The sequence below is a fragment of the Sorghum bicolor genome, chromosome 8, assembly GCF_000003195.3.
Source record: "Sorghum bicolor cultivar BTx623 chromosome 8, Sorghum_bicolor_NCBIv3, whole genome shotgun sequence".
Taxonomy (NCBI): Eukaryota; Viridiplantae; Streptophyta; class Magnoliopsida; order Poales; family Poaceae; genus Sorghum; species Sorghum bicolor.
In genome coordinates, this window is record NC_012877.2 from 44,671,889 (window position 1) to 44,689,932 (window position 18,044).

Genomic DNA, 18,044 nt, shown 5'->3' on the forward strand with positions numbered 1-18,044 from the left:
AGTATTAGTAATGCGTGGTAAATGGTTGTTCCAAGCTACTTAGGATTTGTATAATATGCTTATTGTCCTCCCAAAACCTCAATTGCATACTGTTATAAAGACTTGGATACTGTTCTTACAAAGTTGTGTTTCGAAGCCGTTTGTCCTTCTAGAATCTCAATTGCCAAATCATAAATAAATTATTTTATTGTTAGGTTACAAGATATAACTTGGTACTAAAATCACAAATTGCCAATGGAATGAAGTAAATGTGTCTTTGGAGTCGAAAGTTGTGAAGATCAGTTTTGCTGTTGTGTGGCGGCTAGCTCCTACTCGATCTTAATTAGTTAATGATGTATGCGAATGAAGCAGGTTGGAGAGTTCCACGGGCAGTGGATAACAATTCGGAGTGTACTACCCCAGCACTACTAGCCCATATATTGTGCTCATAAAGCTTGCACAAAGCTAACTCTTTATGCAACGACCATATTATCATCTTTATTAGTATATGTCAGCTTATAAAAATACAATTATTCATCATGTCCAGAAATTGTCAGTGGAAAGTATCTTTGAATTATATTCCATACTTAATTGTTTGGGGTTAGATGTGAGATTGGGGAGGCTATAGTGCACGCTGCAGACGTGTACACAATGTCACAACCCACATGTATACCAAGGCATGCGTGCCACCTCCTATATAAAGCCCCCAACAGCCAGCGTATCATTGCCAGAGTTTCTGACAACAACTCAGCTGAGAACTCCTTGCAGAGCTCTTCGATCTTGCCCATAGCACCTGCAACTGTTAGTTCAGTTGTGTCGCAATGGCAGGCCTATCTCTGCAGCACCCCTGGGCATTCGCTTTCGGCCTCCTAGGTATATATATATATACATATATGTTACATTTTCACTGAACAAGAGCTGCAAGGCCATGAATTTTGCAAATATACATGTTTTCTATTATGTTCCATGCATTAGCATGCACATTACATTTTGCTATGAATGTGTCTTCAGAAATATCTTATCATTGTTAGCTGTTAGTGCCTAGTATAGAAGCCACTTTAGTGAATTTGCCCTTCGTTGATCGTTAACCAATAGTAGAGGAGCCTGCAGTGGCCGGATGTTTTTATCAATTATCTAAAAAGAGTAGAGGAGCCTGTGCTGCGCCTTCGAATCGTTTCCCAAAATAAGAAATGTCTTGTGGTCATAATTACTATCACTTAGCTTAGTTGCACGAGAAGCATGCATCACTAGATTTCATCACCGCTGTCATCTTTGATCATTGCTTTTGTTGGTCTATACATTTCTCGTCTGTAATAATAGACTACTTGTCGAGCTAGCCACCGGTCTTTTGGGACATTTAGGGTTATCTTAGCACATGATGTGTCTCATGACGTCATAGTGCAATACTGCAATATCTCACAAAAACCTCGTCTTGCAAATTAACAATAAATCCTCGCCAATCTTTGCTCCCAACAAAAGGCAAATTAGTCCGGCTGGAGATGTAAAGCGTGTGAGCTTATCACAACTTATCCCAGCTTTAGTTGGGGTCTCTTTGGCAACTTTTGCAAATGGCTGATCTTGACGCCCTTTTTTTTTCTTTGCAGGCAACGTCATCTCCTTCTTGACCTTCCTAGCCCCGATGTAAGTGACATAATAACTTACTAAATTATCACTATTTCAGATGTTAATCATTGAATAGAAACACTATTATTTTAATTATTTGAAATTGTAATGCGACTGATGATCCTTGAGCCCATGCTATACAGACCGACATTCTACCGCATCTACAAGAGCAAGTCGACGGAGGGCTTCCAGTCGGTTCCCTACGTGGTTGCCCTGTTCAGCGCCATGTTGTGGATCTTCTATGCACTGATCAAATCCAACGAGACGTTCCTCATCACCATCAACGCCGCCGGCTGTGTGATCGAGACCATCTACATCGTCATGTACTTCGTCTATGCGCCCAAGAAAGCCAAGTTGTTCACAGCCAAGATCATGCTCCTCCTCAATGTCGGCGTCTTTGGTGTCATCCTCCTCGTCACCCTCCTCCTCTTCAAGGGTGACAAGCGCGTTGTCATGCTTGGATGGATCTGTGTCGGCTTCTCCGTCAGTGTCTTTGTGGCGCCGTTGAGCATCATGGTGAGCACTCTGTCGATGCATGGACAGATGAACCCAATCACCCTAACATCAGTGTTTCCATTTTGGTGTGTTACTAATGGATGGCATGCGTGTACATGGCTACTTGCAGAGACGCGTGATCCAAACGAAGAGCGTGGAGTACATGCCGTTCTCCCTCTCCCTCTCGCTCACCCTCAGCGCTGTCGTCTGGTTCCTCTATGGCCTCCTCATCAAAGACAAATACGTCGCGGTAATTATTTTTAGTTAATTTGTTTATTAACCACCATGGTATCTAATTGCTCTTTATTTCTTTATTAGCAATTTCGTGATGTGTCTTACTGAACGATAAACAACTCTCATATCTCTGCATATATGCAGCTTCCAAACATCCTTGGGTTCACCTTTGGCGTGGTCCAGATGGTGCTGTACGTGTTGTACATGAACAAAACGCCGGTGGCTGTTGCCGAGGGCAAGGATGCCGGAGTCAAGCTTCCCTCTGCTGCAGACGAGCACGTGCTCGTCAACATTACCAAGCTCAGCCCTGCCCTCCCCGACAGGAGCTCCGGGGTGCACCGAGCCACCCAGATGGCGGCGGTTCCCGCCAGCAGCTGCGCTGCTGAAGCAGCTGCGCCGGCGATGCTGCCCAACAGGGACGTGGTCGACGTCTTCGTGAGCCGCCAGAGCCCAGCCGTCCACGTGGTCTAGGCTCTCCATCGCAAGCAAGCATGCGTCGTCGAATCGAGTCTGAATGCAAATCGGACCCCCTTTTTTTTACATTTATCTATGTGTGCCAGCATGTGCGCCATATACCCGTTTATCCAACCCTTAGCTTTATTTATTTCTCAAATATTCAATTCTAGTAAATGTGCTTTCATGTAACCAGGCAGGAATTTCATTCCTCTCTAAAATAATCGTAAGAATTTTCTATATCGTGTTAATGTACTGTACCTTATCTATTTTTTTCTTCCACTCCTACTACAGTATATATTGGTTAATATAGATGTACTCAAACACTTTCCTCTTGATACATCATAGCACAAAGCTGAATTTGAGGTTAAACTTGGATAGGAGTATCTACCACCATCGTGTAGTACTTGAGAATCAATACTGAGGAAGCTAATTGTAACACCGGCCCAAGCCCAAGGCTTAATTGGATTAATAAGAGACTCATATCAACAAGTTGCAACTTCTTTTTCGGAAGACTATCTTCAAAGAACTCTAAAGTTAAGTGTGCTTGCCCTAGAGAAATTTAGTTATGTGTGACCGAGTAATGACAAAGTTTACAGGAAAGACTGGTGTTGGTTTGTGAGGGCTGACTATGTCTTAGAAAAGCTACCAGATGTAAGCGGGCCCGGCCTCGTGGAGGCGGGATGTTACACTAATTCATACACAAGTCCATGGGCTCCGATTTTAGCAACAGTTGAGAATGCAAGAAAAAGCCAATTAGAGATCCATAAGCCCTTCTATTTATATGGGGGAACAGGTGAAAATTACTATTTCAGGTTTCCTTATATCCTAATAACGACAACTAGAGTATTCCCCAGCAAATACACCATGAGAGGGCCTTGCAATCAAGACTTTACAAACTTTCTGACCCAACTCTAGTATGACTACCGCCTCACCCAAACCCTTCTAGTCGCGTCTTGTTGTTCACTTCGAGCTTTGTGACTTCTTGGATTCACGTTTCGATTCTATCTTCATCTCTGGTCAACCACCGGCTTTCCCGCTTATTCATTCCTTTGCAGGTACAAGCACGCAGGAAATTATTACAGATCTTCAACTCACTCAGACTTCGGCGGACAGGTTTGTTAGTCATCTACATAACAAATCGCAGGTCAAACCACTTATTATCTTACTATTACTAATTATAGTAGTGAAGGTAACATATATATTAGCTCTTAACAGACGCGTTAAGAAAAAAATAAATCATAAAAATTCTTACAATAATTAGAAATATCTATCATTTAATTTAATAGACTCTAATAATCATCTTCCATAATAGCCATTAAATTTATTATAATTTTATTAAAATAATTACCCACCTCAGACATTATGAAAAATATGCAAAGTAACTCTCACTACTACAATAATCTTATCTTCACAGAGGCATGCGTTTTGGATTTTAGGAGGCGAACACACAAAACGTCTCCGATTAAAAGTCATAGTAAATCAAGAATTAACGGAGGCGGTTTATATGTCTGCATCGGTTAATTAAATAAAAACAAAAAAGAAAAAGCATGTATGTAGCCCTAACTGGGCCTAGATGTGGGCCTGGCTTTGCCTCCCATGCGCGCAGCCGCCGGCGTCGGGGGAGCAAGCCCTGCCCCGCCGCTCGCCTGGCACTGCCCCGCCCTGCCCCACAAGATCCGCGAGAAGGGAGGGTAGGGGGAGGAGCGCCGCCACTGCCATCTGGCCCATGTCTGAATCCGGTCTCTCTGCTGCCGGATCTGGGCTCTCTGTTGCCGGATCCGGCTTCTCTGCCACCAGATCCATGTCGTGGTGGGAGGCAAGGAGCGAGACAGACCGCCCCATGCCGAATTCAGGCCGAGAGATGCCTACCCGAGCGCTGTCGTAGCTAGTTGCAGCTCCCCCCACACAATGCCGCCACTGCCTAGAGGTCTACTGAGCCACACCACTGCCACGATCCGATCCCCACTGTCGCTGCCACCGTATCTGGCCTGCATTGCCACCGCTAGAGGGAGGAGAGAGCTCAACGACACCAGATCTCCACCGAGCTCCCATATCATGATGATGCAGTGCCACCTTTATATCGCTGCCTAGGTTGGAGATGGAGAGAGTGAGAGAGGAGCGTCGGCTTGGGAAGAGTGAAAGAGCGGCGCGAGAGGGAGTGGGCACGATCGTGTGAGAGAGACCGAGAGGCCGGGCTACAGGGCCCCTTGTGTTGGGTTGGGAGACAGTGAGAGAGGGTGAGAGTGGGAGACCTAAGTCTGCTATTTATACAAGCCCGAGAGTAGGGGGTTTTGGGCTTTTGTGAGGTTGAGATGGACTGGGAGTAGGCTAGGACACATTAACAGAGGTGGGTCTTATAACTGGCCCACCTCTAAAATGGGGGTATTTCTAGAGGCAGACCACTTATAAGGCCCGACTCGATTAATAGATTTTGGGTTTGTAATTCAATTTTGCGAGATGGATGACTGTAACTTGGTTAATAAAAAATGATTGCCTCATTTAATCCTAGGAATTAATCGAGACGGTGAAATTCTTGCCCGCCTCCGAGGCCTATTTCATGACGCCTCGCAAAAGATGTTTTTTTATAGTATTGCCTCTAATTTTACATCTAAATTACCCACCTCTGCCGTTATGAAAGTTAATTTAAAATAATCCCCTAAATATATGTATATATACAAATTACCTGCACCTGTCACTACGAAAAGTAATTAAAAACAACCCTCTATTACATAAAAATTCAATATCCGTAAAGCACGAGACATATATATTTCTAAAATATAAACTTCCACAAAAATGAAATAATGCTACGTTTGATAATCTATACGAAAGTAAACATATATATACGTTAGGATATTTATTTATATTAATAATAAGCGTGGAAATATTTAATTAATAAACCACATAGCAACAATATAACACCAACAATTGACTTTAAATTATACAACTGTGAAATTAAATAACCATAATGCTATGTTTGGCCATCTATATCAAGTAACCATATATACAGTAGGATATTTATTTAAATAGCTTATAATCATGGAAAATGTTTAATTAACAAACCATGTAGCATTAACATAACACAATATAGACCCTGATGTTTGAACTTCTGCATGACCTTCCATTTTATTCCCTTCATGGTGTCCTACATATAAAAAATCTCGTTTTCATGTGTCGGAGAATGTAAGGGTCATCCTTGTACCATGATGATTTAGTGTTGATGAATAAGAAATGTCTATCATCGTCAAGGTCTGGTCATAGTGCCATCTTGTTTGTACCAATCACAGTGTAGAAGAACCACCATCCTATGGCTTTGTGAACTAGAGTCATACGTCAACTGCATAACTTCTTTAAGGACACCATAAAGTTCCACACTTTTCCATTCATTATCCTGTGGTGATGGTCATGAAACCATTGTCCTGGTAAGCATAAATTTCTCATGCTGAGTAGTAATATACCTAACTCCATTAATACTCAAAGCTTGATAGACATGGACTAGACTTGGGTATGAGGACCACAAGATAGTGCATCCAATGTTGGTGTAATCCTGGACACTAGGAGCACCTAAAGCAGTGACGTGGCGTGGAGCAGTTAAAGAAGAAAGGGTGCCAAAACTCAGTTTGAATGGAGGTGCAATTGCTGGTCAGTGGTGACCGCGCCCACGAAGGTGTAGTTATCTGCATAATGTGTTTTTCATTATGTTCAGGGTATTTTTTAGCAGTTGTTGCTATTGTAATAGTAGTGTTAGCTGCAGGTACATGTAGCTCAGTCATTGAGGTGTGAGTTAACACTTTTGTGAGGCCGGTTAGGCTCATTGTATCTGTGACATTCAAAAGCTAAAAGGGGGCAGTCACCCTGTCGTCCTGGTGATGGTTCCAGAGTGCGAGTGTTCATCTCTTGTTCTTGTTTGATCCAATCCATATACAATGTTTTGATTGTGCGATCCTAGACTAATATCTGGTATCGGAGCCATACAATCACACACGGAGCCACTCATAGATTGGTTTCATGTCGATTGTCGCGGGTAGTAGCAACGGCGACAGTGCGCGCGGCGACAGGGAGGCGCGTCAGGTGTATCCGTTGTTGACGAGCACGAATTACACCAGTTGGTGTATCCGTGTTCAGGCGAGCATGGAAGATCGGGAGGAGTAGGAGGTTGTGGAGCCGGAGGAGGGGGCGACAACTGATGTGGATGCGGCAAGGTTGGTGCGGATCAAGGCAAAGGATAAGAAGATCAAGGCGAATCTGCTTCAGTGTATACCTAATGATATACTGATGTAGGTCGCCAAGAAGAAAACCGGCAAGGAGGTCTAGGATTCTCTGAAGGTTAGATTCATTGGCGCAGATTGGGTGAAGGACTCTCGGATGCAGACACTCAAGAGTGAGTTCAGTGCAATTTAGATGAAGGAGACCGCACCACTGGACCAAGTTGTTGCAAAACTGACAACTCTGTCAGTCAAATACAACAGCTTGGGCTGGAGTCTCGATGACACAGCGTTGGTGAAGAAACTTTTCGATATCGTGCTCGATTGCTACCTCACGATGGTGGCCAGCAACGAGCAGTTCTATGATTTGAAGACGCTGGCGTTTGATGAGGCAGTTGGGTGGCTAAAGGCATTTGAGGAACGCATGCGGCGGGGTAGCAGCGGTGCAAGATCTGATTGGCAAGTATTGCTCACGCAAGCGGAGTGCGAAGCCACAGAGAGAAGCCGGTGGTGATTCTTCTAGGAAAGGGAAGAGAGGAGAAAGAGGCGGGCATGGACGTGGCCATGGCCATGGCGGTGGTAGCAGCGACTGTGGATGAGGTGATGCCAGCAGGGAGAGCACTAGCAAGCATGACAAATGTCACATTTAGTGCTTCAAATGCAAAGAGTATGAGCATTATGCAAATAGGTGCCTAGGAGAGAAGAAGAAGCAAGAGGCACACAAGGCAGATGAGAAGGAGCCAACTATGTTGCTGGCTGAAGTTCTGTTGCCGGATCGGCAACAGTACCTGCAAGCTGGTAGTGAGCAGAGGGTGTTTCTGAGTGAAGCCAAAGTGATGCCAGAGCCGCACTTGTCTGAAGGAGGAGATTCAACAGACAATTGGTGGTACCTCGACAATGGGGCAAGCAATCACATGACAGGGGATCTATAGAAGTTCAGAGATCTTGATCGAGCAGTTCATGTTAAGGTGAGATTTGGAGATGATACTACTGTTGAGATTCTAGGGAAGGGTACAATTGTTTTTCAAGGAAAACTGGCTGATCAATGGGTGTTGTCTGATGTCTTTTAGATACCTAGACTTAGGAGCAAACTTTTGAGTCTTGGTCAGTTGACAGAGATGGGTCATAGGATTTTGCTTGATGATGACATGCTAGAAGTATTAGATAAGCAGACAGCTAGGATGATCATGAAAGTTCCTAGAACCCTGAATAGGATGTACAAGATAGAGTTAAACACAATACAACCTAAGTGTTTGATGGCCAAAATTGATGACCAAGCATGGCTAAGGCTTGGGCATGTGAATTTTAGATCCATGAAACAATTGGTGAGCAAGGAGATAGCCACTGGGGTACCTAAAATTAGGCACCTAGAACAGGTTTGCAGTGACTGTTTGACTGCAAAACTGTCAAGAGTTGCATTCCCTAAAGCTGCAGGTGGAAATCGGATGAGAAGCTCAGTTTGGTGCATGTGGATCTGTGTGGGCCAATAACCCCAGCAACAACAGTTGGCAATAGGTATTTCATGTTGTTGGTGGATTACTGCTCAAGATGGATGCAAGTTTATTTCCTGAAGAACAAAGATCAAGCATGCGATATGTTTATCAAATTCAAGGCAGAGGTGGAAAAACACACTAGATGTAGGATCAAAACACTTAGATCTGATAGAGGAGGAGAGTTTCTAGCAACTGTGTTTGCAGGTGTATGTGAATAGGCTGGAATCAGGAGACAGCTCACAGCTCCATACACACCACAGCAAAATGGTGTGGTGGAGAGAAGGAATAGGACAGTGTTAGACATGTCGAGAGCACTGTTGAAGATCATGAAGTTGCCAGGTGAGTTCTAGGGTGAAGCTGTCAGACACTCTGTATATCTTCTAAACAGACTGCCAACAAAAGCTATGGGGGATAAAACCCCATATAAGGCTTGGAATGGAAGTAAGCCAAGTTTTGGGCATCTCAAGGTGTTTGGGTGTGTTGCTCATGCCAAAATAAACACACCACACCTTATGAAACTTGATGACAGCAGTAAAACACTCGTTTATTTTGGTGCTGAAATAGGGAGCAAGGCTCATAGACTCTATGATCCTGAAACAAAGAAAATTATTGTCAGCAGGGATGTAGTGTTTGAAGAGAAGAAAATGTGAAGTTGGAACTTAGGTAATGAGGGAGACATCATTGGTGATTTTGATGTAGATATGGAGATGGGTTATGTGAGTGACGATGGTGTCGAGTATATTCAGCAGGAGCAGATTGTGCAGTTTGAAGCAGATTCTGTAGATGAACATACTCAATCAAGTGGTGTGTCAAATTTGCAACAGTCACCAGCTGTTGACTCAAGGCAAACAGATAATCTGCAAGTGATTCAGCAGCAGGAGAAGCAACACCACCACATCTAGTTCCTGTTTTCAATAATTCCACACCTAGTTCAGCAGAGAGCAGTGAACCAGTGAGATTCAGAGACCTGAATCAAATTTATGATGAAACCAGTGAGGTTGAGCTGGTGGAATCAGAAGAAGAGGCTCTTGTCGAGGCTTTGCTAGCAGAAACAGAAGAGCCTACTAATTACAAGGAGGCTGCTGTTCATCAAGACTGGATTGATGCCATGGACAAAGAGATGCAGTCCATACTCAAGAATGAGACTTGGGAGCTGGTTAAGCTATCCACTGGGAAAAAACCCATTGGATTGAAGTGGGTTTACAAGTTGAAAAGAAATTCAGATGGAGAAGTGGTTAAGCATAAAGCTAGGTTGGTAGGCAAAGGCTATGTCCAGAAGCAAGATATTGATTTTGAGGAGGTGTTTGCACCTGTTGCCAGATTGGACACAGTAAGGTTGCTCATGGCCTATGCAGCAAACAATGGATGGAAAATCCACCGCTTGGATGTCAAGTCAGCTTTTCTACATGGAGACTTTGAGGAGGAAGTGTATGTTTCTCAGCCTGAAGGATATGCAGTGAAAGGTAAAGAGCAGCATGTGTTGAAACTCAGCAAAGCTCTTTATGGACTTAGACAAGCTCCTAGGGCTTGGAATGTCAAACTTGACAAAAGCCTGAAGAAACTGAATTTTAGAAGATGCTTGAGTGAGCAAGCAGTGTATACAAGGGGTACAAGATCAAACACTGTCATTCTAGGAGTTTATGTTGATGATCTCATTGTGACTGGTGGAAATGCAGATCAGATAAGCTTGTTCAAAAGACAGATGATGATAGAGTTTGAGATGACTGACCTTGGGTTGTTGAGCTACTACCTTGGTATAGAGGTAGAGCAGAAGGAAGATCATATCACTATGAAGCAAAGTGGTTATGCAAAGAAAGTACTGATGCAGTTTGGGATGAGTTAATGCAATCCCACCAAGGTACCAATGGAACCTGGGTGTAAACTGAACACTAATAGGGTAGGACAGCAAGTTAATGCAACTGAGTACAGGAGAATGATAGGGTGTTTGAGGTATCCGTTGCACAGCAGGCCTGATCTGTCATATTCAGTTGGGGTTTGTAGTAGATTCATGGAAAAACCCACAGTTATGCATGCCAAGGCAGTAAAACAAATCCTGAGATACTTGAAAGCCACATTCGACTTTGGACATGTTTATGTTCAGGGTGGGAGTGCTGACAAGTTGGAGGGATACAGTGATAGTGATTATGGTGCTGATACTGTTGAGAGGAGTAGTATAGGAGGAATGGCATTCTATCTGAATGAGAATTTGATTACCTGGTGCTCTCAAAAACAGAAGACAGTATCACTCTCATCTTATGAATCTGAATTCATGGCTGCCACAGGTGCAGCAAAGCAAGCTCTGTGGTTGAGGAATTTAATGAGTGAGAGCACAAGGGAGAAGCCAAAGGCAATGACTCTCTTTGTGGATAACTGATGAACAATCCTGTGTTTCATGGGATGAGCAAACACATAGATTTGAAATACCATTTCATTAGAGAGTGCATTGAGAGGGGGCAAATTGTGGTTAAGAGAGTGGGAACTGAGGAGCAGAAAGCTGATGTGCTGACCAAGCCGATGTCTGCAATCAAGCTGTCGGTCATGTGTCACATGATCGGAGTCAGAAACCTTAGTGTGTGCCAGGCTTAGGGGGGGAGAATGTTGGTGTAATCCTGGACACTAGGAGCACCTGAAGCAGTGACGTGGCGTGGAGCAGTCAAAGAAGCAAGGGCGCCAAAACTCAGTTTGAATGGAGGTGCAGTTGTTGGTCAGTGGTGACCGCGCCCATGAAGGTGCAGTTATCTGCATGTTTTTCATTATGTTCAGGGTGTTTTTTAGCAGTTGTTGCTACTGTAATAATGGTGTTAGCTGCAGGTACATGTAGCTGGGTCATTGAGGTGTGAGTTAACACTTTGGTGAGGCTGGTTAGGCTCATTGTATCTATGACATTTGAAAGCTAAAAAGGGTGCAGTCACCCTGTCGTCCTGGTGATGGTTCCAGAGTGCGAGTGTTCATCTCTTGTTCTTGTTTGATCCAATCCATATACAGCGATTTGATTGTGCGATCCTAGACTAATATCCAAACCTTCACTGACATCTGTTGTTTTGTATATACACAAACATATCACAGCTTCTCAATCTGCGCACAAACATGAAACCATCGTCACCGCTAAGCTATCATATAATTTTGCCAAAACGAAAGTATGCCAATCACGTACATGTGAGTTAAACCACGTTAAGTCTGCTTCTAGTAGCCTACTCAACATCAGCACTTCCCCCTTGTTGTTCGCAAAAAAGATGCTGCCCCCTTGTTGCTCTAAAATGTACATTCTATAGCACATAAAAGCATTATTATTGTTATTGGTAACATTTTGTACGTAAAATAGGAGACAAAAAATCAGCATATATAAATCATATATACTCCACATATGGTTGAACCTCTTCGCAGTTATTAAGTGTAACACTCTAAAACTTGCTCCTTTCGAAATAGAGTTAAAATAATTTAATTATATATTTTTGTGCCCATGAACATATAGAAAAAAATAATATTTTTCATTAAATTAAAATTTATCATAAGTCTTAGCAATATTGTTGTGCATACATGTTGGTGCATAAGATTTGATGTAATGTTTGATTGTTGCTCCTTTGTGTGTTGAGAGTAAGCAAAGTTTTTAAAATTACGTTTAGTAGAACAATCTTCCTTGGTTGGTACATCTTTATCTTTATCTACAACCAAATTTCTTGTTTCTAAGCTCAAGTTTTTATTTGGAGCTTCCTAAAATCTTTTTCCTCTGTCACCCAACTCACTTCTTTTAGTTCCTCGTCCATCAACCAATTTCTGCAAACTTTTCAAGATTTTTTTCAGCTTCGGTTCTCACTTTTTTGTGAGCATAATTAGATGCTCCAAATAATCTTATCATGGGCTCCAAATACTTTTTATTTGAGTTCCTCATATTCCATAATATCCCTGAGAATTTTTCCTGAATTTTTGGAGCTTTCGAAGTATTTTTCGTGGCTTAAATAATAATTCTGAATTTTTCTAGAATTATTTTATCTATGAACTTAATTAATTCCGAAAATAATAAAACATCTCTTCCTTTTTAACGCTCAAATCTCAAGTGCAATAATTATAATAAATTCCAAGGACCATGTCTTGATTTTTTAATGGGCTTCAATATTTATTTAGGTCCATTAGTAAAGATAAAGGGTGCAACATTGATTAGTATCATATCGCTAGTTGACGTGAAGGTGAGAGTTTTTCTCCCTATATATATGTACCAACCCCTTGAGTAGAGCACACCAAAACTACCATATGAGAAGCCCCTAGTTTAAGAAATCTCTCATGTAGTAAATTATATATTTTTTTCTCTTTGTCGTCGGTCCGCCGTCGTCCTTGCCTATTCTCCTTTCGCCGGTCAGGGCTCTACCGTATCGATCGCCCATGGCATGGAGGTCCTCACATCCTGCACGTCATGCACAAAGGTGAAGACTAAGTAATTACGAGTTTGCCACTAGTTCGTATTATCTCCGTCGTTTCTTTGTTTTAATTCCGATTTGATTCCTACAAGTTGCGTTAGATTGGTATCGATGCGCTCTATGTAGTATTGCTAATGATTTTATGTCGCATTATTTTTCCATGTATGGTTAAATACTAAAATGATCTAGAAGAAGTTTGTGACCTGGAAGAAGCCTTTGGAGGTTATGGTTCAGTAAAAGAATCTAAGTTTAAGGCAAGTATAGCATGGGATCATCATTGTTTTCCTAATAACTTTAATCACACATAACTCATATTGCATGTGTCGCCTTGTTAAGGATTTCCTAGTTTTGGTCTTATACCTTGTCACCTATGGGTTTGCGTTGGATAGCTTTTGCTAGTGCTCTACTAAACCATGATCTTGTAATTTGACTAATGGAATATGTAATAAACATTAAAAGATAATTTTTTTAGCAACTTTGGTAAAGAGGGCTAGAGCATTGGGCTATCTTATGGTGCTCTAGTTTCTCTCCATAAGGACTTATCTGTAACGTGTCATTCGGGACTTACATCACAACTGTGAGGGCTACATGGCTCTGGCTTTAGCTCAGTATGAGGACCTTTTATAGGTTATTAATGGTTACCTTTATGGCGTAATATGGGCTCGCCGAATCGGGTATAGTGCAGTCACTGTCCTTATGTGTATAGGCTGCGCGTTATTGTGCCATTTGGAAGGGGGGCTCTATATCTTTTTGCCAATTGGAAACCTAGCAGCCTTAACTTGTTAGACGAACCTTTGAAAGGCTTCATAGTGAACCCTGTCGACCTTCCTTGGTAGTGGGTTAAGAGGCTGATCACCTCGGGCGAAAGGGTAAATCACGACTCACAATGAAAGTGTACAACCTCTGTAGAGCGTAAAACTGATATATCAGCCGTGCTCACGGTCATGAGCGGCCTTGGAACTCTTACAGAATAAATGATCTCTAATGGCAACTTAGTGATAATATTGATGTTAATATGTTGTTGATGCTATTCTTTATTCACTTTACTTGATCATGAGTTTACTTTAGGACTTGACAACTTGATGCCACTCATATGCTAAAATTATGACAATTAAAAGCTACATGCAACTAAACCCATGTCTAGCCTATTGAGCTTCATGAACACCATGTTATTCTTGCTGAGTACGAGATATACTTACACTTGATTGTACATTTTATTTGGATAAAAATCCCAGATGGGTACCAGATTGCTAGTTTGGAGAAGAGTTTAGGCTTGTGATCAACCAGTCAGTTGTCCCTGTGGATTTGGAGCTTTTGCCTGAAGAACAGAGAGTCTTTCCGCTGTTTTCTTTCTAAGGTTATATCTTTTATATTAAGTTCGTTATATATTAAGCATTGTCTATTGATATTACCCCTATTTGTACCTATATGTGAGATTTGACTTCCTGGGCTCACATATGGTGTGTATCTGGTTTTATTTTTAACACTGGGTGCTACATTAAGCACATACCAAGCTATCTTATTGATTGTGGCTTTATCCTTGTTCCCAGAGTATTGCCAATGAGCTTAACACAATTTATGAAAACAAAAGGTCTTATCAGGTGGTGACTTACTGTCTTCCCTATCCTATTTATATCTTGTTTTAGAATTGTTGCCCATATACCTCTCCCAAAGTGCCAACGTCTCACTTTCTAAGTAAGCCTCCGCAATTGATCCTTCAGGCATGGCCTTGTTCCTTAATAAAATTTTCAATGTGCCCAGTCATTGTTCTATTGGGTACATCCATCCATACTGTATGAGCCCTCTAAGAAGTGCCTCTCAAGTAAATGGATAGCCAAGTGCACCATAACATAAAAAAAGTCCGGAGGAAAAATCTTCTCAAGCTTGCATAAGATGAGTGGGATGTCCTATTGAAGCTTTGCCATGACTTTTTTCCTTAGATTTCTACTACATAGTTGCCTAAAGAACTTCCCAAGTTCTAAAATAGCTTCATATACATCTATGGTAATAAAACCTCTTAAGCCTATAGGTATGATCCTCTGGAGAAGGACATGGCAAGTATGCATTTTTAGCTTGCCAACTATCTTGGTACCATTTGTACTTATGGAATTTGCTAGGTTGGCTAGATAACCATCTCAAAACTTGATACCCTGGAGAAACTTGCAAAATTATTTTTTGTGTTTTTTGTCATGACAAACCTAGCGCCCAGGAATTTAGTTTTGGTTCCTTCATGTTACATGTCGTGATATTGAGGCCTTATTCCCATATCATGCAAATCTAGCCTAGCGTTCGTTGTCTCCTTTGTCTTGCCCTCCACTCCCAGCAATGTCCAAAGAATGTTTTCACATATATTCTTCTCAGTGTGCATGACATCAAGATTGTGTGGCAGCAATAGGTCCTTCCAATACGGTAGCCCCCACCAAGCAGAGTTCGAGTATAAATCAATCAGTCTTCTCCATGCTTTCATTTTCTTTTTCCATCATGCATACCTGGGCTAACATCTTTCACCTTCTCGAGTTTGCCAATGAGCTCTTGTAAGGTGAGCCTTTCTAGGGTAGCTCAGTCCTCAATCTCTCCATCAAAATCCTTGCTCTTCCTCCAAGGGTGATCCTCACAAAGGTAACGATAGTGTCCAATGTAGCCTATTTTATTTCATAGCAAAATTGACAATTGATTTTTGTCACAATAAATCCATGCATAATAACCTCTTGTTGTTTGGCCTGGAAAGGTGCACAATGTTGGAAAATTATGTATGCACCAAAGCAATGCAACGTGTAGAGTGAAGCCTCCTTATTTTCAAGATGTTGTGCATCAAAAGTTTTGGCCTCACCCTTCCATAGACCTTGCAGTTCTTCTATGAGGAACCAAGAATACATCAAAATCCTTTCCTGGACAGGTTGGGCCCATGATTAGTAGAGACAAAGCAATTCGTTGGGTTCACACATTCCAATGGTGGCAGGATCAGAGGCATTACAGAAATAAACCACATACTATATGTCAAGCTAAGGTTGCCAAATGGATTGAAAACACTAGTGGCGACGGCAAGCCTCAAGTTCTTTGCATGAGCTGCAAAACTTGGGTGCTTTGTGTATCAAAGTGCTCCATGCCTTCCCGTCTGCTGGATGGCTCATTTCTTCAATGTTACTCACTCTCTTAGTATGGTGCCACACAGTATCCGTTGCTGTTCCTGGAACAGCAAAGATCCTCTGCAACCTCATTATTAGAGGAAAATGCCTCAAAACCGTATGAGAAACATTCCGCTACCATCTGCATCTTGCCATCTTGACTCTTTGCACTTTGGGCACGTGTCCCTATCCTCATGTGTACCCCTAAACAACACACAACTGTTCTTGCACACATAGATCTTTTTATAACCTTGTCCCAAATCTTGAAGATATTTACGTGCCTCCTCACATGATTTTGGTACCTTGCTCTTGCAAAATGTATCCGACGGAAACTTCAATTGTGCATCAAAAGGTGTTGTTAACTCGATGGTGAGACTTGAGATAGAGCAACCTGACATGGAAGGAGAATCTTGAAGGGTAGATTGAGAAGAAACTAGTTCATTCAACTCATCCAACAATTTTTTCCACACTAGGGACGCTATTCCAACTAGCTCTTCCGATGTCCATAGGTTTTGAGCTAACTCATCAAAATCTAGTATTATGTTATGGTTGCGATTGCGGTCCTCTGACTACTCCTCCTCCGCAATGCAACCATCATGATGAGATCCATGCACATCTGATGGCTCTATAATGTTAGTACCTCCTATATCTTCCCCATGACAAATCCATGTGGTGTATGTGGGTGTCATACCGTGTAGAAATATGTCCCTGTCAACCTGGTCCAAAGATTTATCTACGAGGTTAATACATTTTTGACATGGGCAAGGGATGTTTTGCCTCGAGAATCTTTGTTCATCATATCCATGAAGGCTTTGAGTCCTGATTTAAACTCCAGGATTTGTCCATCTGTTACAGCAAAAGTATGCAAAGTCCGTTAGAGTTTGGACCATTAGGTCGACAACGGCAAAACTAGCATTAGAACAAAGGATATAGTGTTAGAGAGCACCAATGTGTGCATTTGTTCATATCATACTGTGGGACAGTCTAGTTTTATATTTTTGTGTGACCAAAGCATTGATTTTAATTGAAATTTATACATGATAGCCTTGCTTTATGTGTTCTTCACTTTATCGTGTAAAAAAACTGTAGTCCTATAATTATAGAAGAAGGTACTTATACCTTTTTCTATGAACCGGCACGGCTCGGTTATAAAGGCGCCTCTGTCGTGGCACACACCTAATCCTGCGGATGCCAAAAGATGGCATGACGAGAGGATCAAAAAAGAGTTCGCCCCTAAAAATAGGTGTCAGTGGTCCTTAACTCATATAATTTGATTGCTAAATTAATCTAAAATGACATCATTTCGTGCTACGTCATAGCAAAATATTATTTTATTTAACATGTTCCATAAGTTTTGGTGCTTGGATTTGTTTTGCAGGATATACTAAAAATTGATATATTCAGAGCTCACAATGAAGAGATATTAATTTTATTAATAAAAGTCAACTCTACCATCAGTATGCTTGAGTTGGAATTTTCAAACATCCACGTACATGCAACAAGAGGGCCCACATGCAGCAGCTTGGCACCACCAGGCCCAGCAACTGATTCAGCTTCCGCTTCTGGGAGATCAGACGGAGCTCGATTAGCTTCTGCTAAATGTTTCGCCGTATTATTAAGTATTCTTCTTTAGTTCATTTCCAGTCTGAGTAAAAAAGATACCTTTTTCAATAAAATAATCGCGAGCGCCCCAGCCAATGCACAAGCACGACATGCATTTGAATTTTTCAACAGGCAGCACCTACTGCCAGGCCAGGCCTGCGTCCAGCAGCAGCTGCCCTTCCAGCCCTTCACGCAGGGACCAGCGACGGGGCTGGCCTATGGGCCTGTGCCACGCGTCAAGGCAGGCCGACGAGCATGCAGCACCACATCACAGGCAATGGACGCCGGGTCGCCGGGAGCCTGCCATGGGCTTCACGCAATTCACAGCCCAGGATAACGCCAAGTGCCCACGCCCAGGAGATTGGGGGTAGCAGTAGCTAGCACGTTGGATCCATAGTGCAACGGTCGGAAACGGTCGAAAAA

General features: G+C 42.2%; 1 protein-coding gene across 1 annotated transcript; it reads left to right on the forward strand.

Annotated features, from left to right (window-relative positions):
• Window positions 696-3,053, forward strand: LOC8061265 (bidirectional sugar transporter SWEET13). The gene is made up of 5 exons (XM_002442074.2): window positions 696-852; window positions 1,584-1,620; window positions 1,746-2,118; window positions 2,228-2,347; window positions 2,476-3,053. The coding sequence occupies exons 1-5, from the start codon at window positions 801-803 to the stop codon at window positions 2,800-2,802; spliced, it is 909 nt and encodes a 302-aa protein (XP_002442119.1). The 5' UTR covers window positions 696-800; the 3' UTR covers window positions 2,803-3,053.